The following is a 27154-nucleotide window of genomic DNA, read 5'->3' on the forward strand; positions in this document are numbered from 1 at the left end:
TATGTATATGTACAGTTTTATTGTCAACAAAATAGTATCACTGGCCAAAAGTGCAGATGTGCTGTCCTGATAAATAGTTTCAGAAATCAGTGTTCTCTTATGTCACTGCATTGTGAAGGTGGCTTTTAACTTACCCCCCCCCCCCAAATATGTTATGATTAGACAAACAGGTTGATGGCAGTTCTTTGCAGATCCTACTATTAAAAGGTTCTTGTGCTTTACCATATCAATAAAGTAATTAAAAATGAAATCATTGTTTTTTTTGTATTTATCTTTCCTCACCCTCTTTGTTACTAACCTTTCTCTTTCATACATTTAGCTTGTGTTTCTCTCCATCTTTGTTACTATTATACGTAGCAGCACAGCAACCTACACCTAACCCGCTGGCAATACCTGTCCCCCCCCCCCACAAGTGACAGCGGTAGTGCCACCACCACCACTAGAGGCATCCAACACATTTAGGTCCCAGCCTGTCCCAGTTGCCTCCAAACGTCTTACCTGCACCATTTGTTCCAAGTATCCCTGCACCAGAGGGTGGTACAGTGCTACCTGCTAGTAAAAGTGCACTTGGAGGTGATGTTCTTGTCTCTCATCAGAAGATGGCCAATGCTTGTGGGGAAGATTATAGACAGGAGGTTGGACACCAGCATTTGGAAACTTGGAGACTATGCTCTGGCAAGTCATTAAGTTATGTCTTTCCAGGGCTACCTCCACTTTCTGAGGCAGGACCCATGGTAATGCTTCCCAGGGTGGTCAGTAGTCTTCCACTGGATCTAAACTGGCAGGGACTGCATCTTTGAACAACCACTCATTTCCCCCAACCTGATGTTCCCATCGTTTTGCAGCTATGCCCACCCTGTATGTTGTATAGCATTCCTCTCGACATTCTGATTCCCCTTCCCTCATTGTGTTCCCCCACACCCTGTACGTTGTGTGTCATAACCTGAACCCATGCCATTGTCATGACATGTTATCCCCCCTTCTTACTCACCTCTTAATTCCCTGGCTTCCTTCATCAATTTTCCTTTAAAAGAAAAAAACACCAGTCCTACAAAAAATAATCCCAGCCACACCGCTGGACTTCTGATTGGATTCAATAATTCATTCTTAAAATTGCAGTTGTCTAACAAATCTGTGTGGATTTCAGTCAATAAAGAATTGCAACTATTGTTGTAATTGCTTAGGATTACTGGGTTAAGAAGTTGAGAGGTATGGTCCTATCCCACCTCCATTCTGCTCATTTCTTATTTGCCCAACTTGAGTTTTACTTTCTTATTGGCTCTGCTTGCCTTCCCCTCTTCATTCTGTCCTATACTCGCCTTTCCAACCAATACTCTGGCAAAATAAATAAATAAATACATACCACACACACACACACACACACACACATATATGTCCACAGAGGGCTTATAAAACAAAATCATCTTCTGGAGGGAGATTTGGAACAGGGAATAGTAAATGATAGTATATAATAGTGAAATAACACCTCTCATTCCATGGCAAAAATAAAGAAAAATCCTTGTGATGTGCGAACAAAATTGCCATATGTGGTACCGATGAGCTGAGTGTTGATATTCTTCACCAGACAACTATGACATAAGATAAAGGTCTCAGTTTCACTGTAATGACTTCCATGGCTCAATGCGGTCATAAGGTGATGTGTGCACTGTCAGTGCACTGGTTGCATTGTTGAAGTCCCCTGAAGTCGATACGTTGTTTTAAAACTCATTTTTCAGTTTGTAACTGTATTCCATTTCACTGATGTGTGTTTTACTGACACCTTTCCCATCACTGTTTATGTGGCATACCCAGACAATGGTCTGTTTCAGGGAATGTCATCACAATGGCATACGTTCAAACCCATTTAGGAACATTGCCCTTTTCTTGCTATCCTGTGTTCCATTCCCCTGAAATGGAACACTGGTATCACATAATCAATATGTAAAATCTTTTAAGGAGTTTGGCACTTTCTTAGTAAATGTATTTATGGAGCTGTTCAGTATTTTTGAACAAAACACAGAGATGTGCTCCTAACCCACCTCCATTCTGCTCATTCACCTTGTGTTCCACTCTCTGCTAGCTTCCTTCTTTCATCTCTATCCCTTATTCCCATTTCCAACCTATAATCTTGTCAAAAAAAAATAAACATAACATACACACTTTCATAATGAGCTCATGGAACAGAAATAACCTCTCTGTGTTCATATTTTATATATACAGGTTAAAGAGAGCAACACTGATGGACATGTACAACAAAAGACAAATGGCAATCCTTGTTCTGCGACAAAACTGAAGATAAATCCTTGCCATGAGCTATGCATTACCATGCAGATCTGAAATAAAGCACAAACTACTGCCTTTATTCTAACTGCTTTGATGGCTTAGTGTACTAATGAAATGATATCTACTGTGTCAATACTATGGCAGCACGGGTTCAATTTCCCTTGGGAATTGCATGTTGTTTTACAATGTTTGGTTTGCAGTATGCAAATGTGTTTCTTTTTCCTGCTGTGTGTGTTTTATGACCTCTTTTAGTTTGACTGCTTCAATGGCTCCATGTGCTAATCCACTGGTATACTCACCATTGCTAGGAAAGACACAGGTAGAAATCTCTTGAGGCCTATTTTTTTTTCTTTTCTTGTCATCAGTCTGCAAAGATGCTGCATTTCCTTGATATGTATGTTTCACCTTTTAGTATGACTCCTTCTGTGGATCCCCTTGTTATGGAACTGTGGATATGCAGGGGACAGAAAGAAAGGGTCAACTTCCCTGAGGGCACTTTCTAAACAAATGTATATATGCAGACATCTAGCATTTTTCAGTTAAAGATTGAGAAATAAGCTTCTATTCAACTCCATCCTGCTTGTTCTGTATTTGCTCACCTTGTGTTTTACCCGCTGCTTGCTTTCCCTATTCATCTCTGGCCTACACTCTCATTTCCAATAATAACTTCATTAAGATATAGACAAACTTAACACATAGATAACTATTCCTCAAAAGTTTCAGAACTCCTTTTTTGTATCCCCATCCACAGAATCACTGATCACTCTCTGATGTTGTCAGGACTGGAGTAGGCCAGCACATCATGTTACTTTGCTGTATCCCAGCTTTGCTGTCTAGGTTTCCCATTATTCTACATTCAAGTATTGTCACACCACCTTCTCCATTGTGTTAGCCTCCCTGCTTTGGTAGAAAACAGACCTCAAGGGATTTGAACACAGACAGAATACTTGTGTTCCATTTTTATGAGCATGTGTGCATTATATTTATTTTTTCTTCTGTCAGTCTTTGTGGTTTCTGTTATAATAAAACCTCTACTTTACCCTAAGCCATAAACATACCTCTCAAACGTTTAGAGAAAGAAATCTGGACAAAGTCATAAATAAAAGTGGGACAAAGGCCCAAAAATAGGTACAATTTGTAAACATTCCTCTTACAAACTTGGAAAGTTGATAGAGTAAAAGGATTTGCATTATCATGAATTTCCTGAAGGGTATGAAGTCTGAAATTCCAATGTCTGTCATTATTTTCTAACTTGAATCTTTAATGATTTGTCACCAATTTGCCAGAAACCACAATTTTATGAAAAATGGACTAAAAATATGAGGCAAAAATCTGGACAGTTTGCGAAAATCTGTACAGTTGAGAGGTATGAATGATATTACATTCTTTGGAAGATTTCTCTGTATATATGATGCTGCTATCCATTACATCATCACTGACAATGTCATTTTGCAGTGTAATTGACCTCATGATGACTGGCAGAGATGCTAGCACACATGTGATGTTTACCTCAGCTGCTCATACTTTTTAACTGGGCTTGAGGTGAGGTACGATTTACTCAACAATATAACACAAGGTTTATGCTGAATAAAAGCACTGGGTAATAAATTAAATACAGTGGTTGAATACTGCTTACTTAAAACTTAGTAAAGAAAGGATCAACTTGCTAATGATTATCATAAGTTCCAAAGTTTTAAATGAAGACATACAGAAGGAATGAATGAATAGAAAAGGAAGAAGCACCGGTCAAGAGATACTGAGAGATTGGTGGACAGCCTAACTGCAATACATGCCCATATTCATTCATTCAATCATTGATATCTACTTTACTCTTTCTATTCAGTGTTACAGAGAGGCTGGAATTTGTCCTGGAAAGCAATGGAAACTATCCCTCAAGAGTACGCCACTTTATGACAGATGCAGGCACACATGTATAATGTGCTTGTGCATGTGTGCGCATGTATATCTATATATATATATATATATATATATATATATATATATATATATCTCTATATCTATATATATATATATATATATATATATATATCTATATATCTATATATATATCTATATATATATATATATATATATATATACACATACACACACACACACACACACACACACACACACACACACACACACACACACACACACATGCACACACGCTTAGGCAATTTGGTAGATGGCTAATTCATTGATTGGTCTGTCCTTGGAATGTGGCAAGAAATTAATGCACATAGTAAAAACCCATGTGGACATAGAGGGGACTTGCAGACTCCTGACAGAAGACACCCCAGTTAGGAACCAGACTGGAGAATGAAGTGCTGTGCGGTGTCTGCACTAAACACTGCACCAGTATATGTGTCAAGTACTCAGAATGTTATCTCATACTCCAGCCTCCCTGTTTTATTTATAAATGTGCAAACTGTCAGCCTATTCCACCTTTATCTATATAACTATTATGATGCAGTGTTATGTGGCCTTGCATGTAATGTACAATGACAGGGGACCTGCCTACCCCACCTTTATCTATACAACTGTTATGATGCAGTGCTATGTGGCCTTACATATAATGTATAACGAGGGGTTGCCAACTCTACATTTATCTACATAACTGTTATGATGCAGTGTTATCTGGCTTTACACATGTCATGTACAACGACATGGGTCCTGTCTACTCAATTTTTATCTATGTAATGGGTATGATATAGTGTTATGTGGCCTTGCATATAACAGTTATGATACAATGTTATGTGACCTTACATGTAATGTATAACAACAGGGGTCCTGCCTACTCCACCTTCATCTATATGACTGTTATGATGCAGTGTTATTTGGTCTTACATATAATGTGTAACTGGAAGGGGGGGGGTCCTGCCAACTCCAACTTTAACTATATAACTGTTATGATGCCTTATATGTACAAGTGAGGGGGAGTTCTACCTCTTTCACCTTTATCTCTATAACTGTTATGATACAGGGTTATGTGGCCTTGCATGTAATGTATAACGGGGTGGGGTGGGGCTGCCTACTCCACCTTTATCTATATAACACTTATGATATAGTGTTATGTGGCTTTACATGTAATATAATGTATAAATTGGGGGGGGGCTGCCTATTCCACCTTTATCTATACAACAGTTAGGATATAGTGTTTATGTGGCCTTACATGCAATGTAATGTATAACTGAGGGGGTTGCCTATTCCACCTTTAACTATATAACTGTTATGATACAGTGTTTTGTGGCCTTACATGGAATGTATAACTGTAAGGGGGGGGTCCTGCCTACTCCATCTTTATCTATATAAATGTTATGATACAGTGTTCCAGATATGGCTTTACACATAACATTTGAATGGGTGGAGGGTCCCATCTACGTCACCTTTATCTATATGACTATGATATAGTGTTCCAGGTGTAGCATTACATGTAACATATAATTAGAAGGGGGACCCCTCATTCTCAGTAAATAAAGCTATGTCTATAAAAATGACTGCCTCTCAAGTTTAAGATCCTTCCTGAAAACAATAATACAGAAATCCATGAAACTCTCAAGAAAGAGACACACTTGTCACTAAAAGCACTGGTGTCGCTCTATGAGGACCTAAATTTTAATAGATTTTCTTAGTGTTGGCTAATAGCTGTTATCCTTCTCATAAGTGTTGCTAAGTTAATGAGTCCTCGTTTACTTAAAGACATTAATAAAGCTAGCTATGGCTTTCAATGAAAAGGCTGTTGGAAGTATGGAACCTCCCGCCTTAATGTCTATTGATTTAAACCGTCAGGAGGACAGAGACTCAGAAGCCACTGTATGGACTGCTGACTTTGGACTTCAAGGAATCATCTCAGTTGATAAAATGTTTCTGAAATAAATGAGTGGGAAGAGAAAATATCATGCCCACCTTATCAGTGGTCAGCAATAAATATCCAAAAGTCACTACATCTTTAAAATGGCCCAGAAGTGTAAGCTATCATCTAAAGGTTTTGCTCTGAAGCTTCTGATAACTTTTTCATTTATAGTGTCTACATAATTCCTACTGCCTCTGAAGCTAGTTTCTTGCTTTCTAAATTAAATGTAGGATACTTCGAAAGGAAGACTTATATGAAACCAAGTTTGTGTACTCAAGCTCCAGATTATTAACTTCTTATTGATTAATATCATGACGGGGTATAGCCTTTGAAAAATTCACATTAAGAATATAAAGATGATATCTATTTTTTAAATTCTCATCCTTGAAGTTGGCTGTTTTTCTTTTTTAAGTATTTGTTTTTAGCTGGTACCCGTGAAGAGAAGCAAAATTCTCACTTCATGAGAGTGGCACTTTCCAAGTGGGGCTCTAGTGCCCACAGCTGGGTGTATCAGTGAAAAAATGCTCTACAGAAGGAAAAATTGACATACATTGACAGAAAGGAGAAGAAAGCAATCCACAGAATGTATAAAGCCCACATCCTTGGGTCACAGGTACCTTTTTTATCATCCATTCTTTTTCTGCTATCGTTCTCTCTAAAAGATAATGTCTCATGGACATATTATTGGGTTTTTTTTCCTTTCTGCCTGTCCCCCACTAACCATCAGCTCCCTCCCTTCCTGGCAAGCCATTTGACTCATTCATTCCTCTTCAGCCACCAGAGATAAGGGGTGTGTTGACTGAAGTGTGTGTGTCATACTGAAACCTCGAAATTTGCTGCAAAGTAGGCTACGTGCTCAAGAAACTCCAAAGTACTGAAACCTGTCAGACATTTAATTCCTTAACCCCTGTGCTGGTTCCAGGATCGGTCTCAGGTTTTCCTGACTGTGAGAGGTACACATCCCCACCTTTGTGGTGATATGCCTTTGACCTCACCTTCAGAGAGCATGCAGTGAGGCACTATGAGGCCATGCTCAACCTCTATGGGCAAGCTACATGTCACCCCCTCTGTGGCTGAACCCCCCGGCCTGGTGTGAACACCACTGTGCTCTCCAAAATCCTGGCAACACAATGGCTACTTTCCACTCTGGCAAATATTCCCACCCCCCACATCAGCTCCCAGCTAATTAAATCTCAGTTGCCTGAGTCATAGGCAGGGCTCCCTCTCTCACATCACAAAGCCAACCACAAATTAATTACTAGTAGTGTAATGACTGATAAGGCAAAAAAACAGTTATGATGCACACCTTGTGCAGAACTGTCCCAAAACAGTGGCTACTGGCCATCTGTATGGGTGAAGACAAAAGGATGAGGAGGACAGGTAGCTTGTAGCTAACAGTGGGGGAAAACAGTTTCTAATGATTTAAAAAGTCAGTCAGTACTTAACATTCTGAGCATCCTTTATTTTAAGAAATTGTTAAAAAAATGAAAAACATGAGGGCATGCTCATTTTATATCAGTGTTTGTGAAACCAGGTAAGATGACCTAAGAAGAAACCATTATAGAAGATTGCTGTAAAATCCATAGAGCCAGAGAATGGAGACAGAGTAGCATGAGTTCAAACTGCAAAAGCTATCTTTAAGTCTTGAACCTGGGCAGCAAATAATGCAGAATTGTAGAATGAAATAATTAACACAGCTTTAAACATATGCTGAAGCACAGTTGTACAACAAAGAAATGAGCAGATATATCTTAGTTATGCAGTACCTTCAGGCCTTTGAAGAACTGTTTAGTGATTGCCACAGCATCCTTGGGACTTAAGAGGTCACTTCCTCTGACCCTCTTTCCACCATATTCAATCACTGCAGAAACCAGCTATAAATAAGAACATATACATGATTAGAGTAAAAATGAGTTTCTGAGATTTTTATAAAGCATTTTATAGTTTTTCCAATAAGAATACACCAGTTATTACTCTTTCAAGTGAGGCCACTCCAAATCCCCACTTCCATATTCTGCCTGAGGTTGTGATCAAGTCCCTTAGCAGTTGCCAACAATATGTGGCTTGCCCTTTCATGCAAAATACTCAACTTAATTGATTTTTTTATAATACCAGCAACATCTGCCTTTCTTCTCCTGCCACTTCTTCACAGATAATGGTCCTTGATGTTAGTCTGCAAAAACTGATCCCTTATGTCAAGGCCTTTTTACTGCCTGAAAGAATGAAAAGACTGCTCTGTACGTCAAACATGTGACCAAATAAGAATCCAATGCTCAGTTCCTGTCAGCACCTAGTCAAGCTCAAAAATGTAGTTACTTTATTTCTGGTAAAATAAAATCTGTCAATATGCACTGTTAACCAGAGTTATACAGTCAAAGTCTCAAAGACAGAGATAAAACCCAATCTAGATTATTCTGATTTGTATGTACATCAAGAACTGTACATGTAAGCAATTTCACATAAAAGGGTTTAGGTAGTACTGTGATTAGTAGACCTACAGGACCAATGAGCCACAAGACTGAAAACATGCACATTACTAGACTGCAAACGAGACTTCGTGACCACGGCCTGCAGACTATCACCACAATCCTCAAAACTTTTTTTTTATGAAATCGATGTCAAGTCAAATGCAATGGGTATCACCACATTTGCAGTCACCATTTTTTCCCTGATATCATCGCCAGTGCTTTAAGATTACTAGTCTCTATATGAAGGTATCAACACCTTGTAGAAGTATTTTCTTTAATAACAGTGTTACTGAGCAGAAAATACAGTTGTGTACACTTACCATAAATGTAGATATTCGAGTATATTCACTATTGCAGTCATTACATTTGGGTAATCTGCTGGCAGGTTACCCTCAGTCGGCCTGAATAGCAAAGTCTTAGGTCCTGCATTGGTTGCTGTCTCCTCTTCCATGATCTCAGGTCGTCAGGGGTATACAACATGCAGCCAATGCCATTTTATTCAGTTTTTCTTGCCCCAGATGTCAGGTGCCCCCCAAATGGGGAGCAAAAAAAAAAAAAAAAAAACAAATATATATAAATGCACTTTTAGCAACACAGTGAAGGAAAGAAAAGGTATAGAAAGGGGGATGGCGGGTGGGTAACCAGGACTGCAACAGTGAATACACTCGAACATCTACATTTATGGTAAGTGTACACAAATGTACTATGTTCTTTGTGTTTCACTGTTGCAGTCATCACATTTAGGTAGAATCCCAAAGCTATGGATGTGAGGATGGAACTAAAAACAGCATCAGGAGCAGCTATAAGGCCCTGCAGAGCTGCAGTGACAAAGCCTGCCCTGGATTTGGAGAAGAGAGGCAATGATAATGCTTTGTGAAGGTATGAACAGAGCTCCAAGTAGCAGCTTCTAGAATGCCTTTGGTTGGAATCCCTTTGAGAAAAGCTGCTGAAGTAGAGGCAGCCCTGGTGGAATGTGATCTGATCCCCTTGGGCACAGGTTTACCATGGTGCAAGTAGCAGAAACAAATGCAGTGGTTTATCCACTTATAAATAGTCTGCTTTGATATAGGCTTCCCCTCTGACCCTGCAGCAAATGCTACGAGTAGTTGCTCAGACTTTCTTAGAGATTTGGTCTTGTTTAAGTAGAATCTTAGTTGTCTGTGTACGTCCAATGAATGCAGAATCCGCTCCCTCTTGTTCTGCGGATTTGGGTAAAATGTTGGCAGGCGAATGGCCTGGTTAAGAGGCACACTGGATACCACCTTAGGCATAAAATCATTGATTAAAATTTATTATTATTATTTAAAAGATGTGTTTGTAAACAAACATACCAGATTTCAATCACACTATAAGTAGGGAGGGGTATTTATGAAATGTGTGTACAGGCACAAGGACTTTTAGTTTTTAACATTCTTATGTGTTGTATTAGTATTATAGTTAACATCGAGTGTAGGTCAGAAATGTTTTTAAAGTAGACCATTCACACAAAATTAGATGAAACAGTAAATAGTAGTCCTCCCCAATAACAGCAACAACTTAAATGATGCAAAAGTAGCTTCAGGTAGGGTGACAAATAACGAAAAGAAGCCTCGGCTCGGACACACTGAGTTTATTTGTAACACAAAATAAAATGAAATGAAGTACGTTAAGTGCTTTCATCTGAGACCAGACTTCTTCAGAACGTACAACAAACTACTCCAATTGTTTAAATAGATCATCTGACCCAAAATTGGCGCCAAAAAATTTCCTGCAGTGCAATGATACTCAAATACTTATATAAAAATACACATTGATAAAACTACTAAATGTCACTGTATAAATGGTAATAATTCATATACAAAAAAACATAAAAATACTACATAATTTATGTACAAACATATATATAACTTAAAAAATGTAAAAATATATATATAATTAATATAACAACTTGAATGGTGTATGATCTATGATCAACCTTTTGCCCTATTAAAATGCCTAAATGTAACCCTAATAAATAATGGAGGCTTGAAATGCATGCTCCTTAATAATCCTTAGCATTAACTGTATAATATAAGGCTATATTGCTGTACAATTACAACAGTTGTGAACATAGTAGACATGGTAGTCGAAACACCTATCCACTACCTATTTTTTCAAAATTAAAAATTATTTTATACTGATGTTATCATTAATACCTGGAAAGTTTGTTGCATCAGAAATAATCTGCCACCTACTTTCTTTCAATCCAAGCAAAGCTTTGATGTTACCCCCATATGGTGATTGTTCCACCTTATCAATAATATGAAACAAAAATGAATGACGTTCATTAGTATTAACCATATGACGGTACAAAGCATTCCTACTGTCTTTTTTACTGATGGCGTACTGATGCTCGTAAATACGTCTTTTAAAATGTCTTTCTGTCTTACCTATGTAGAATGCATTGCATGCTACACAGGTAGCCAAATATATCACAAATGTAGAACTGCAATTGCCATTAATGCTTGGTAAAAATGTTGAATTTATATTATTTAACCTGGTACCTCTGCAAACTTTAATGTGTTGGCATTGATTGCAATGTCCACATTTGGTCGTATGTTTATTGACTCTAGCAGATATACCTTTTGAACTTTCCAGCAATTTTTTAATATTGAATCCTGTCTTGTATACTATTTTCATATCCATACCTAAAATGGACATAGATTCCTAAAATGGACATAGATTCCCTATTGACTACAAATTGATTCCATCTCTCCTTTAAACAATTTTCTATGTATTTAACTATAGGTGAATAAGTCAATACGCATACCCTTAGACCATGCTCAGATGACATATGTTCTCCCTTGATAATAATGTTGATATTATCTCCTAATAAGGGTTTGTACTTATTTCCCCATTCTTCTATTATATATTTATTAATCCCATTTAAAACTTTCTTGGGGTACCCCCGATTTAAGAACATAGTTTTGATTAGATCTATTTCTCTCATCATAGTATCTTTTGTTGAGCACATCCGGGCTGCTCTTATACATTGGCCTTTGTAAATATTTTTAAATACATGCTTGGGATGGTTGCTGGAGTATGACAAATAGTCATTGGAAAACGTGTCCTTTCTATAGATACAAGACTTGAAGCCGGTGTCCCCTTGACTTATATATGTGTCGAGATATGCTATTCCTTCTTCCTTTATAACATGGGTGAATCTCAAAAATTCTGTTGTGCTGTTGATATAATTTATAAATTTGTCTATTTCCGCCAACGGGCCATCCCATAATATAAACAAATCATCTAGGAATCTGGTATAGTACCTAATGTACTGATAAAATTCAGATTTAAAAATATATTCAGATTCCCATTCCAGCATTACCATGTTGGCAAAAATCGGGGCACAAGATGCACCCATGGCCACGCCTCTGGTTTGCTTGAATAACTCGCCTTGGAACTGAATATAATTACTCTCAAGTATCACACCCATCATATCCGTTATAAGACAAACTCTATCCCAACTCATATTTGTCTTCTTTCTTAGACTATTAGAAAAATACTCTAGCCCTACATCCTTAGGGATACAAGAGAATAAATCGATCACATCGATGGTTAAAAATCTTAATTCCTTTTTCCATATCTGTGGGGTTAGTTGTGATAAAAATGTCCATGAGTCCTTAATAAGATGTGGTGTAACCTTATATACTGGTTTGACCCATGTGTCTATAACTTTACCTAAGGGAAATGTTTTGGACCTACTGCCTGAAATGATAGGCCTAAAAGGTGGATGTTCTAAATTTTTGTGCACCTTAGGAATTCCCACAATAGTGGCTAACACCGGATATTCAACTTTCATGTACTCATATATCTCACTTGTGATCCTCTTGTCAAGCCAGTATTCTTCCAAAGCCATGTCTGCCCTCCTATGTCCAATATTGATTTCATTGGATGATATTTTTTCATAATTCCCTGAGTTGTATAAAATGTTCTGTATCTCCCTAATATAGTCCGCAGTGTTGATCATAACAATGCCTCCACCCTTGTCGGGTTTCATCAATCTAACTTGCCTGTTATTGATAAATTCTGTAAGGCATTCTTGTTCTATCTTAGTAAGGTTGAACTCTGTATTGTTGTCCATAGCTTTAAATTTGTACATATCACTGCACACCGTTTTCTCAAACAATTGAATGTTGGGGTTGCTAGGAGGTATAAAAGTGCTTTTCTTTCTCAAATCACTATGTATATTTAATTCTGTCCCTTTGGACTGCTGGTCAAAGAATAATGCTAAATTCAATCTCCTGCAGTATAACTTTACTTCCATGATAGTGTCAACAAGATTGAAACGTACAGTGGGTATGAACTTCATCCCCTTGGAAAATAAACTAATGAATTCATCTGTAATATTATAATTTGTGTAATTAAATACATTGAACCCATTTTTGGTAAATAATATGTTGTCCTTTTTGTCTGTATTATCTAAAAATACTGCGTTAGAATCATTAACATAGTCTTCTACCCTGTCCATGGTCTTGGCATCATCTATCAAAATAGATGCATCCGTATGTAGTTTATTTGACGCATCCTCAATTGATTCATGTACATCGCTCTGTTGTTGGTGGGTCCTGACTATATGCAGTTCATTTATCTCCATTTCCTGTTCCTTGCCCCGTAAAAGTTTTTTGATGAATGGTAAACTCCCTGCTGATATAATTCATCATTGTCCCTCCTATCAGTGCCCGGTAACTTTTCAGTATAATACTGCTTGCTGACATTCTGTTTTGGCCATACATAAGCCCTATTGTTAGCATATAAATCAACATCTCTAATTAATTTCTTTTCTTTCCTTTGATGTATTGCTATAGCTTTCTTATCTGCATCAGCAAATTGCTTATCATATAATTCATTCCACTGGTTAAACAACCTGTCATTCAGAATTTCACCATTTAACCTGTCTACTTCTGTAATGAGATTAGATAACTTTTCATCATTTTTCTGTATTAACATCTTAAGATAATCAAAACCAAAACTATCGAATAACTTGTTAAATTCATTGATGGTATCATCATTAAAATCATGTCCCATGGGTAATTTAAAAAACCTGATACCCTTAGGCACAACATGTAACATTAAACATTTGCTAAAATAAGCATTTTCAATTTTTATGTTCTTAATTGTAACAAGCTTTTTGCCCATCAGGTATATTTTATCCTTAATGTTATTTTTAGCAACGTACTCATTCACACTTTCAGTTCTAACATTGTGATTAGCTTCGTGTTTGTTGTATCTGTCAAAATTATATTCATCATTTAAAAATCTATCAAAAACACAATTGTTACCACTGTAACGTCTATTCTTATTACCCGGTACGTTGCTACGTACTGATTTTATAACATAAGGACTTGTATGTAAATCTATACCTTTATTAGAGTCCATATAGTTTTTGGTACTAGCTGCGTAAGTCCTGGTTGGTGCTGTCCGTTTAGGACGAGCACCTAGACGGTCATTGTCTTCCCTTGTTTGAAATAAACTAAAGTCAAATGTGAAATCTTCTGATAGCGACTTGCTGCCGCGTTCCCTCCTCAATTCCTCACCGCGTTGTTTGGTAGTAGATAATACATTGTCCATAGGGCTACCTTGCCCATTTGGGATCGCTATTTGCGTGCTCGCATCGATCCTTAACACAATCGAAGAGTTTAACAGATCATTCCTTTCCGTTCGTTCCCCACTAGACGTGAATGAAGTTTGTCTGCACCGCAAAGAACGTTTGGCGTCAATACTGCCAATAGCAATGGAGCGTCCTACCAGCTCCATAAGCTTGGTCATCTCCTCCTTAAGTGTGCTTAATTCATTACGAATGGATGCTAACTCACTCTGGTCCGATAGAGCCTGAGTGCCTTCGTTGTTTTCCATACCTTCGGCAGCTGACCAATCCTCCCCAATAACAGCAACAACTTAAATGATGCAAAAGTAGCTTCAGGTAGGGTGACAAATAACGAAAAGAAGCCTCGGCTCGGACACACTGAGTTTATTTGTAACACAAAATAAAATGAAATGAAGTACGTTAAGCGCTTTCATCTGAGACCAGACTTCTTCAGAACGTACAACAAACTACTCCAATTGTTTAAATAGATCATCTGACCCAAAATTGGCGCCAAAAATTTCCTGCAGTGCAATGATACTCAAATACTTGTATAAAAATACACATTGATAAAACTACTAAATGTCACTGTATAAATGGTAATGATTCATTTTTGTTTCATATTATTGATAAGGTGGAACAATCACCATATGGGGGTAACATCAAAGCTTTGCTTGGATTGAAAGAAAGTAGGTGGCAGATTATTTCTGATGCAACAAACTTTCCAGGTATTAACGATAACATCAGTATAAAACCATTTTTAATTTTGAAAAAATAGGTAGTGGATAGGTGTTTCGACTACCATGTCTACTATGTTCACAACTGTTGTAATTGTACAGCAATATAGCCTTATATTATACAGTTAATGCTAAGGATTATTAAGGAGCATGCATTTCAAGCCTCCATTATTTATTAGGGTTACATTTAGGCATTTTAATAGGGCAAAAGGTTGATCATAGATCATACACCATTCAAGTTGTTATATTAATTATATATATATGTTTACATTTTTAAGTTATATATATGTTTGTACAAATATTATGTAGTAATTTTATGTTTTTAGTATATGTATTATTACCATTTATACAGTGACATTTAGTAGTTTTATCAATGTGTATTTTTATATAAGTATTTGAGTATCATTGCACTGCAGGAAATTTTTGGCGTCAATTTTGGGTCAGATGATCTATTTAAACAATTGGAGTAGTTTGTTGTACGTTCTGAAGAAGTCTGGTCTCAGATGAAAGCGCTTAACGTACTTCATTTCATTTTATTTTGTGTTACAAATAAACTCAGTGTGTCCGAGCCGAGGCTTCTTTTCGTTATTTGTCACCCTACCTGAAGCTACTTTTGAATCATTTAAGTAAATAGTAGTGTGTTATAGGCTGCATCAATGGCAATAATAATAAAAACATATTTAAACACATTCAAATATTTTAAGATACATTTTAAGCAAATTTGCAAATGCACACATTGATTTCATAATGTGCATACATTTTAAATAGTGTCGAGTATCAAACAGCATATAGAATGACACATACATAGTATTTTATGGTGTTGCTTTTAGGTTTAGACTGTTTTATTTTAAATCTTAATTAATCAATTAATTAATTAAAGAGTATATATATAAATGATTTTCAGCTTGTGGCGCTTTGGTTTTCTGATGAAGTTGGGGCAGGCGCCCTGACGAAAAATGCATGTAAAGTGATCGCATTTAAAGTTCAAAGTAAAATAAAGAAGTTTGCCTTGAAAGAAGGACATTTTAGTGATTATTGCAACTTACTACTTTTGGCACTTAGAACCGGACTATCAGTGGAGTTGATCTTTGGTGTTCGGAGAAGTTTAAAGTTTTTCGTGAGTTTGTTCATTCTGAACAGTTAGCATCTCTTTCTGTTTGATATGCAGATGCATTTGGCTTGGGCTCCATTTGCCCTGAATGCATCTCCCCGCCAGGTGGGTCCCCCAAGCATAGTCTGATGCGAATGTAGTTAGGGTTTGGGTGGCAGGGGGTAGAGTGAATGACAGTCCCTTGTTTTGGTGACATGTCTCTGCCCACCAAAGAAACTCCTGTTGTAGGCAAGTAATGAGAGGAATCATTGTTTCCAGACTGTGACAATGTTGACTCCATAAACTTTTTAGGTACCATTGAAGTTTCCTCATATGCAGTCTCGCATATGGAATTAGTAGAATGCAGGATGCTATGAACCCCCAAAGCCTGCAGAATTTGTCTTGCAGATAACTGGGTTTTTGTTGTCATTTGTTTGAAGTATGTTGTCAGTTGCCTTTGTTTGTCTGGCGTAAGGGTAAGCCATCTGGGCAGTTGTATTCAAGCTTGCACCCAGGAATGTAATAATTTGAGAGGGTACCAGTTGTGATTTCTTTTCATTTACGGTGTGTACCCTAGGCATGCTAGAAGCCTTTTCACAAATGCCGATGTTGAAGAAGAGTGTCTTTGTCCTCTGCTTGAATGAGACAGTCGTCCAGATAAGGATAAATTTGTATGCTTCTTTGTCTGCAAAATGCAATTACTGGTGCCAGGCACTTTGTAAAGACCTTGGGCGCAGTAGATAAGCCAAAGGACAGTGCAGAGAATTGGTAATGCAAAAAACCTGCTTTGAAGTGGAGGTATCTTCTACATGATTCCCTTACTGGGATATGCAGGTATACATCTTTTAAGTCTAGAGTTACTAACCAAGCATTCTTGCCTAGCATAGGCAGTAGCTGTTGCAAAGTCAGCATTTTGAATTTTGGAATGTCCAGGAACGTGTTCAAAATCGGTAAGTCCAGTACTGGACACCATGAATTGTCTTTTCTGGATACCAGGAAAAGTCTTGAATAAAAACCTTATCCTTTTTCCTTTTCTGGTACCGGTTGAATATCCCCCATATCCATGAGGGACATGACTTGTTTCTGGGCCTCTGCCCACTGGTTTCATGGCAGATCAGGCCATCCATTTGGAACTGCCAAAGTACGGAAATTAAATCTGTACCCCTGGGATACTATGTTTAATACCCACTTGTCCTGGGGTAATTAACTGCCAATTTTGAGCATGAAGTGCTAGTTTCCCCCCCCAAGGGGGCTGCCAAAAGGTGATGGTAGAGGAAAGTCATTGAGACTGCTTACTGTAGGGTTGTGCTTTGTTCATTCCAGTTTTGGAGGTGGAGGCACCCCATTGCTTTGACCTGTAAGAACCCTGTGATTGTTATCTGGAGCCTTTTGAGCGCCTGGATTTGCCTTGAGTGGCTCTGTTGGACAAAGGACCAATTTTAGTAGGATAGTGTCTACTGAACCTGGGTGGCTGCACTTGCAAGAAATCTTTTACAGTTTGCATAGATTTAGTTTTGTCTTCCATTTTCTTTAAAACCTCTTCTGCCTTATTACCAAACAGAGTATCATGCTGCAAAGGGGCATCCAACAATTTAGCTTTAACATGATCAGGCAGATTTTGCTCCTTGAGCCAGGCATGCCTTCTAATCACAGATCCAGTAACGGCGGCCCTACAAGAGGCCTCCAAGGAATCAAAACCACATTGCAAAGTATGCTTTCCAACCTGTTCTGCTGAATGCAATAATTCCTGTAACTCTTTATTTTCCACACAATCAGAAATCAACATCATTTTCTGTTTCAGCAAGACCATAACATGCTGCTGATATTTAAGCACATGAAACTGGCAGTTTAAAGCCCTAATTACCACATAGGTGGTAATCCATTAAGTACGGAAGAAGTAATTAGGGACCTGGGGACCCAAGTTGATAGCAATCTCTCATTTGAAAACCACGTGGCCAAAGTGGTTAGAAAATATTTTATATAGCCCACCTAATCATGAAGGGATTCACATCTAGATCAGGGGAGGTCATCGTGCCTCTTTACTCATCCCTCATCAGGTCCATAATTGAGTACAATGCCCCTTTTGGGATGTACCTTGCCAGACACCTGCAGCAACTGGAAAGACCCCAAAAGTACCTCACCAAGAGGATCAAAGGGCTCAAACAGATGCCATATGCTGCCCGGTTAAAGAAACTCCAGCTCTACTCAGTGGCATACCACCTGCTCAGAGGCGATCTGTGCCTGATGTATAAAGCCATGTCCAACCCGGAATCAATGGACATGCTGCACCTCAGAACATCCAAATCCCATCGAGCTACGCGCTCAAGAGACTTGAACTTCAGCACTGAAATAAATAGGACATGCTGGAGGGACAGATTCATAACTCAGAGGCTCACTTCCCTCTGGAATATCCCAGTCCAGGTTAGGCAGAGTCCCTCATTGACTCTCTTCAAGAGGAATCTTGATGAGTGGATAGGAGATCGTAGGTTTACCCCGGGTATCACTTCTGTGTCACTGTTAGGCAGAGGCACAGTATACTAACCTCGAAAAAGGGCATAGCAAAATTCATTTAAAATGGGTGGCGAAAGCCAAACACACTCTGGCTAGGCTTATAAATGCCCTAGGGCAGATAGCCTAGTATGAACCTATTATTGCCAAGGTTGCAGATATATAAACCAGTGGTCTCAACGTCGATAACCACATCGCCACAAGTGTCAGGAAATCATTCTATGTGGCACACCTCATCACTAAGGGCTTTTCATCCAGAAAAAAAGAGGTCATTGTCCCACTGTACTCATCCCTCATTAGACCCATTATAGAATACAACGCCCCATTTGGTATGTATTTCCCAAGACATTTGCAACAACTGGAAAGGCCGCAGAAATACCTCACTAAAAGAATCACAGGCCTAAAGCAGATGCCCTATGCTGACCACCTTAAAAAACTCCAGCTATACTCTGTTGCATATAGTCTACTCAGAAGTGATCTCTGGTTAACATACAAGGCCATGCCAAACCCAGAACTGTTGGACATGCTACACTTAAAAAAATCCTAATTCCTCAGAGCCACACGCTCCAGGGATCTCTAAACCTTGTCATCACAATAAACAAAACATGCTGGAGGGATAGGTTCCTGACCCAGAGACTCCCCGGACACTGGAATAGATTGCCCATACATGTCAAGCAGAGTGCCTCTTTGGCCCTCTTCAAAAAGAACCTTGATGATTGGATGGGAGAAAGGAAATTCACCCTGGGGATCACGTCAGTTGCCCTGCTAGACAAGGGTCCAGGGAAGTAAATAGTGTGGGAAGAAATAGCCAGGGAATTGTTATGGCTAGGCTTGTATAGGCCCTAGGGCTGATAACCTAGTACCAACCTATGAACCTTCTTTCCCCACCTATCCAGCACCCTGGAATCTCTGTCAGAGGGGGTAGGATGTTTGGCTGTAGAGGCATTTACACACTTGGGACCCTGAGAAATAGTCTCAGGATCAGCAGCAGGATTTCTGAATAGAAATTCGTGAGGGTCAGGAATCCTGTAATATCTGTCTGACTTACTAGGAGCCAGAGACAGGGAATCAGGAGCCATGCTTGATCCCAAAAAACACATCAAAAATGTCTAATACAGGAGGTATTGCCAAAGGCCTATGCTAAGGAAGAAGAACGAAATCCCTAAGCCTCTTTTTTGATTCAGAGAAGTCCTGACTCTCCCAATGAAAATGTTCCCTTAAAGTATGTAAAGTCCCTCCAAAAGAGTAATCCTCAGGAGGAGATGCAGATGGGATTGATTACTCTGCATCAGAATCCTCATAGAGTGGAAGAGAAAATTCCTGAACAGAAGAGGAATCAGAAGAAATGGAAACCTGATCTGAAGATTCATAATCGGTGCCTTGCCTAGGCCTCTTAGCTGGGGGGGAGGTTGGGAACCCCTGATCAAGGTAATTAAATCCTCAGCCATTTTGATCATCTGTTTTTTAGGCATAGGGGCATGAGCACGTGGCTCCTGTGTCAGTTTTTAGACACAGAAGATGTTTTTGACCTTGTTTTTGAGGCTGGCGTCGGTTTAATATAAAAATGTAGAGGGCCTGAAAACACCCTCAGAAGCCGGTGCCTGCTCAGTGGCTCCGGACCCATCCAAGGGAGAGACATCCGCGGGTTCGATACTCCGAGAATCTCACGGCATACCGGACTCCGAATGGGTCTCGGTAGAGGCCTGCGACTCAAAAGTAGCAGGTATCAGGGGCTGCGAAAGCACCTCACTGAGTACCGGCGTCTGGCTTAGGAGAAGCTTCGTCGTCGGTTTTGGACCTCGGCGGTCTGTCTCTTTTTCTTTGTGTTTTTTGTGAACTCCAGTAGTCAGATTGCTAACTGACAACATTTCAGGATAATTAAATCTTGAACCAAAATATTTAGTAGCAAAAATATACTGACGCTTAATAGTGTGTTGGTTAAATCTAGCACAAAACCGACTGCAAGGCAAGTTGTGATCTGGGCCTAGGCAAGGAATACAGTACAAATGAAAATCCTTATGACATCAGTAAGGAGCAAGAAAAAGTTTCCTCAACGGGGTACTTCACTTTAGTTTGAAGACTTCAGTTCTGAAACTCGAATGCGAAAATTTCAAGAGTCGGCCGACCAGCACTTGCAAACTGCTTCTGCTTCGGGCACCGCGCGGCAAGAAAGACTGAATAAAATGGCGTCGGCTGCATGTTTTACACCCCTGACGACCTGACGTCATGGAAGAGGAGACAGCAACCAACGCAGGACCCAAGACTTTGTTATTCAGGCCGACTGAAGGCAACCTGCCAGCAGATTTCCCAAATATAATTACTGCAACAGTGAAACACGAAGAACATCCGTGCCCATTGCCAAAAATCACTGTGCTTTGCCCACTGCAGTAATCCTGTATACTACAAAAGCAACACATCTGAGACTTATTAATTGGAAGGTGTTAACTTTCTAGTCCATACAGATAAGATACTGCAAATAAAATAAGGAATGAGCCTACTATGTGACAAAACAGTGAGAAAAAATGTCATAACAAGGGCAAGTAGCTGTTTTCACAAATTAGATATGGCATATGTAGTGAGGAGCAGTGATTGAGAAGCAACACAAAGCAAATGATCCCACCATCGAGGGACATACACACACACATGCCTACTCATCTTTCTCTGGCTGTTGTCTAAGTGAAGTGGACAATCTAAGTTACCAGAAAACAAGTAGTGATACCAAGAAGAAGACATTCAAAAATTAAAAAGCTACAAATGGGTTATTCCATGCAAGATAAGTACATGTACAGAAAAGTACAGCTGTGTAAGTAAACTCACCAAAGCAGTAAATGTTCAGATAGGATCACTGTTGCAGTAGCAGTCATGTCATATGGAATTTAGCCATAGATAATATCCACCTGTCCAGCCAGACTCCAATAACCCCACAGATGTTGGGGTATGGGCTGGTCCTTTCCCAGTGCCAGGAAGATAAAGGGCACAATCAAACTGCATCACTTTCTGTTAATTTTAGCCAGTGAATGAAAGAAGGAGGGATATGCCAGCAGAGGAAGAAGTTCCTCTACCCCCAATTTAATTAATTTATTTTTGGGTGCAACAAAGGGAAGGAGAATGAAAGCATCTCCTGACACCTGCCCCACCAGAGTAATGTAGATTTAAGAAGTAAATAGACTATAAGGGTGAACACTGGTGAAAGCCAGTATTGCAACAATGATTCTCTGTAAACATTTGTTATGTTGACTGCACTCACACAACTGTATTAGGTCCTTCTCATGGGATTACTACTACAGCAGCATTCATGACATATGTGAAGATAAACAAAGAAATACCCACCAGGACAGGACCTGCAAGATGGCCAAGCCAAATCCTTCTCTGCCACTAGATTAGATGTCACTTATGTCTGGAAAACGTGTGGATGAAAATACACAAGATTATCCTGCATGTAATTTGGGAAGAGACATTCTTGAAAAAGGCCGCAGAGGTGGCAGCAGTCCTGGCAGAGTGCACTTAACCAATCGTAACAGTTTTACATGATTTTTAGAAAAAAACACAAGTGCACTTAGCCAGCAATTTAGAAAGTGTCTGTTTTTGCAATGCCTTCAGGTTCTCTCTCTATTATCTGAGATGCCTGTGTACATCAAAAAGATGCAGGATTCTCTTACTTCTATTATCAGGATCTGAAAAAGACAGGCAGTTTATTATTTTGATTAAGGGTGATCTCTGAGGCAACTTTTAGCATGAGAAAACAGTTGGTCCTCAAGCTTACCCTAAATGGATCTCTGCACATTAAGGCCTGCAATTTCAAGATCCTTCTGCAAGAAATAATAGTCACCAGAAGTGAAGTATTCCAGGATAAAACTGTAAGGAAATCTAAAGTCTGATTCAATTGAATCCAAGGTTAATTTTTCCTAAAACAAACTACACGTTCCAAAGAGGAAGGACACACCCTCCCTGTTGGATGAAGAAGATGTACCCCTTTAAGGAACCGTTCTAAAAGCATGTGGCCTACAAATAGCAGATTCAGAAGCAGGCATGTTGAAATGGTTGAAAGGAAAGTCCTGCAGCAAAAATGTTTGACAGATGGGACAAAACAAGGGAAAGCCATACCAAATTGGAGTTTTGGGACTATTTAATGCACCAAAAGGAGAATCTGCTATATTTTGCCATATATATTTTCATGCACATCTTGAGCTTACTCATAAACACTGTCAGATCTTCCATGCTGTGAGCCTGATGCAGAAGTTTGGGTTTTCCAGGGCTGCTGACTAAAGTTCAACTAGTCCACTATAATAGGTACAGTGCTGCACTAGGAGTGAGAACCAATATTGCCTCATCCAGGAAGCAGAAGGGAGAATGATTCAGGACTTTTCAAACCTCACTTTCTCTGAAATTCTTAAAAGTAGAGGAATTAGGGGGTATGAGCACAAAAATAGGTTTTCCCATCTACCACACTTTTTTGCATGGTAGCCTTGCACAGAACTTGCAAAGTTCATGACTTTCTGTCAGACTGAAGAAGTCTGTCTATTTTGTCATTAGCTACTGTTAAGACTGCTGAAGATGGCATTGTTTAGATGTCACTCATTATCAGATCATCTGCTAGCACCTTCCACAGTACTGTTGAGTTTGGAGTGAAATTACAAGGGTCTAAGACTCATCTCAGACTGCAAGGCTAACCTCTTAGGCTTGCTTGACTAGTCTACAAAGGGGATAGGAGTGCGTTACTGCCACACTTGTTTATGTATCATAAAACAGTTTTGTTGTCTGCAGTCAATTAAGAAACCTTGTATTTCAAACCTGTTTGAACACCTTCAGAGCTAGCACCACTAATAACATCTTTCTGACACTGATAAGTTAATTTCACTGTTTCTGGGTCCACTAACTCTATACCTTGAGGACCTCCAAGCTACATCCAGTGCAGCAATATTCAGGCTTTGACTGTGGGGTGCAGATGAAAAGGTATCCCCCCCTTATCCCTAATTTAAGAAGCCACCAAGTAAAATCTTTTTGTATGCATGGCAAGACTGGTTGTACCTTCTCTTGGGGATATGAATGCCACTCCACAGGCTCTTTAGGTACCACTGTATTTTTGCAAATGGAGGTACTACTGATTTTTCACATATGCTGTATGACCAGTGGACCAAAGGAAAGTACAGATTTGTACCTACCATAAATGTAGATGTCCGATAGATATGCAACTGCAGTCCTGACATATGGGTTGTCCTGCTTCAGGCAGCCCTTGATCGACAGTTCCAAAGTCTGGGTCGGCGGCTGATGTCGCCTCTTCCCCGACGTCAGAGCGGCTGGGGTATAAAAGCATCAGCCGACGCCATCTTCTTCAGTGTTTCTTGCCCCAGATGCCCTCCAAGGAAGGCTAAATTTAGAGAATGGATAAAATTCCAGACATGCACAACAGTAATAAACAGATACACCATAAATGCTATCCCCAGCTAATTTGAAAAGGGGGAGTGGACCCAAAAAAGAGAATTACAGAGGGGTAGGAGGGAGGGAAAACCTGACTGCAGTTGCATATCTATCGGACATCTACATTTATGGTAGGTACAAAACTGTACTATGTCCTTCAAGAATGCAACTGCAGTCCTGACATATGGGTTGAATACCATAGCCAAGCTGGGGGTGGTAGGATCTAAGATAAGGATGGTGTAGCTAAAATGCCCTGCAGGACTGCAGAAGCAAAGCCTGCTTGGGATCTGGAATATAAAGGCAGGTTGTAATGTTTGGAAAATGTATGCACGGAGCTCCATGTAGCAGCTTCTAGAATGTCCTTTGTAGCCACTCCTCTTAGAAAGGCTGTGGAGGTGGCTGTAGCTCTGGTGGAGTGTGGCCTGATATTGGCTGGCACACCTTTTCCATGGAAAGAGTAGCAGAATCTGATGCAGTTTCCAATCCATTTTGAAATTGTTTGTTTGAAAATTGCCTTTCCATGTACTCCAGCAGCGTAAGCTACAAATAGTTGGTCAGACTTTCTGTTGGCCTTTGTTCTGTCCAAGTAATGGCGCAATTGTCTGTGTATGTCCAAAGTGTGCAGAAGCTTTTCTCCTTTATTTTGAGGATTGGGAAAGAAAGTAGGCAGGTGAATTGCTTGATTTAGAGAAACCCTGGATATCACTTTTGGCATGAATGAAGGATTGGTTCTTAAAGAGACTCTGTCCTGATGGAAAATGAGAAATGGAGGTACTGCCATGAGGGCCTGCATCTCCGAGACCCTTCTTGCTGAAGTAATTGCCAACAGGAAAACTGTTTTCCAGGAGAGAAATTGCAATTCTGAAGATGCTGCTGACTCAAAAGGAGAAAGAGTTCATTTTTCCAAGACGAAGTTGAGGTCCCATGCAGGCACTGGTGGTTTTCTTGGAGGTTTGATATTCTTTATCCCTCTTAGAAACTGTCTTAGCAAAGGATGTGAAAACACAGGTGGATCACAGTTGTATTTTGCTGAAATTGCTGAAGCGTGTATTTTTATGGAAGAATATGAAAGGCCATTGTGAAGCATTTCTGCCAAGTATTCTAGTATCTGTGGGATGTTCATTACTGATGCATCCTGACCCTTGTTGGCATTCCAGATGTTGAATCTCTTCCATTTGGCTGAATAAGTTTTTCTGGTGGAAGGCCTGCGTGCTTCCAGTAAGATCTTTTGAACTTTTTTGGAGAGAGAGAGATATGGGGAGAAGTCATGGAACCCTCCAAGCTGTCAGTTGCAATGTTTGCAGGTTGGGATGAACAGTCCTGTAATTGTGCTGAGTTATAAGCAGAGGCCATTGAGGCAGGGGCCACGGCTTGGTGCGAGCTATGCTCCTTAGTAATGGATACCAGTGCTGTCTCGGCCAGTCTGGAGCTATCAAAATGCCTTTCGGTTGTTCTGCTTTGATCTTCAGTAACACCTTGGTCATTAATGGTAGAGGTGGGAATGCATAGATTGTTAGAGAATTCCAGCTGAAGGAGAGAGCATCCATTCTCCAGGCTTGAGGATGGTGTGTCCTTGAGCAGAACTTCTTCAGATGATGATTGTGGTGTGAGGCAAAGAGATCTATGTCCGGCCTTCCCCATGCATGAGTTATTTGTGAAAAAATGTCTGGATGCAACATCCATTCGTGCGGGTGCATAATGTTTCTGCTTAGACTGTCCGCCAGAACATTGTCCTTGCCTGGAACAAACTGGGATTGCAACTGTATGTTCAGTTTCAGGGACTTTTCCCAAAGGGTCATTGTTAGTCTGCAGAGGGGGTAAGAATGGGTGCCTCCCTGTTTGTTTATGTACCACATAACAGTGGTGTTGTCTGTCTTTATTAGCAGATGACCTTGCTGAAGAAATTTTCCGAAGGCCTCTATGGCATGAATCACTGCCAGCATCTCTTTTTGATTGATGTGCAGATGTAATTCCCGGGGTGCCCATTGCCCTTGAATGCATCTGCTTTCCATGTGCGCCCCCCATCCATGATCTGAGGCGTCTGTTGTAATGGTTTGGCTTGCTTGAGGTTTGTTGAAAGACATGCCTTTGTTTAGCTGGCTTGCTTGTGCCCATCACAAAAATTCCTTTTGTAGACATGGCATGAGTGGAATAATTGCTTCTAAGTTGTGGCTGTGTTGAGACCATAAATTTTTTAGGTACCATTGTAGTTTTCTCATGTGTAGTCTTGCCAGTGGAATCAGAAGAATGCAAGATGCCATGAAACCCAGGGCCTGCAGGATTTTCCTTGCAGTCATCTGGGTGTGCTTTGCTAGGCTTTTGAAGTAATCTGGTAATTGTTCTTGTTTTTCTTCTGTGAGGAAAGCCATTTGTGAGTTTCTGCCCAGTTTGGCTCCTAGAAAAATTATTTGTTGGGATGGCAGTAGTCTTGATTTTTGAATGTTGACTGTGTATCCCAAAGCCTGTAGTAAGTGAATGACATAGTCCAAGTTCCTTATCAAGGCTTGCTTGCTGTCCGCTTGTATAAGGCAGTCATCCAGGTAAGGATATATTTGTATCCCCTGAAGTCTGCAATGTGCAATTACTGATGCCAGGCATTTCGTGAATACTCTGGGTGCAGTAGATAAGCCAAAAGGCAATGCTGAGAATTGATAATGCTCTGACCCTGCAAGAAATCTGTGGTATCTTCTGCAGCTGTGTCTGATTGGGACATGCAGGTATGCCTCCTTAAGGTCCAGAGTAACCAGCCAAGACCCCTTGCCCAGCATGGGAAGAAGTTGCTGTAACGTCAGCATTTTGAATTTTGGCACAATGAGAAAAGTGTTTACAGTGGACAAGTCCAGTATAGGTCTCCATTGCTTTTCTTTTCTTGGAACAAGGAACAGTCTTGAGTAGAATTCCTGGCCTTGTTCCTGAGGAGGAACCTTTTCTATTGCTTTGATTTGTAGCAGCTTTGAAACTTGTATGAGTGCCTCTTCCCTTTGATTTTTGTGGCAGGTTTGGCATGCCTTGTCTTGTTGGTAAGGTATGGAAGTGGAACCTGTAACCTTTGTCTATTATGTCCAAAATCCATTTGTCCTTTGTAAAAACGTGCCAATTTTTTGAAAATAAGGATAATTTTCCACCTAAAGGTGCTTCTCTTTGAGCCTTGGTTGGCGGTGTCAAAGTCAAGTCATTGTGACTGTCCCTGTG

The 27154-nt window shown here is 39.7% G+C and overlaps 1 protein-coding gene across 1 annotated transcript in view; it reads right to left on the bottom strand.

The window, feature by feature from the left end:
- VPS45 (vacuolar protein sorting 45 homolog) overlaps positions 1–27154 on the bottom strand; it is a 1242679-nt gene that overhangs the window by 481797 nt on the left and 733728 nt on the right. Inside the window, exon 14 of the mRNA XM_044075179.1 lies at positions 7906–8013. Coding sequence (XP_043931114.1) covers positions 7906–8013 — 108 coding nt within the window. The remainder of the gene's footprint in view (positions 1–7905; positions 8014–27154) is intronic.

Source organism: Protopterus annectens, chromosome 6.part0, assembly GCF_019279795.1.
Source record: "Protopterus annectens isolate FY-2018-M chromosome 6.part0, PAN1.0, whole genome shotgun sequence".
Taxonomy (NCBI): Eukaryota; Metazoa; Chordata; order Ceratodontiformes; family Protopteridae; genus Protopterus; species Protopterus annectens.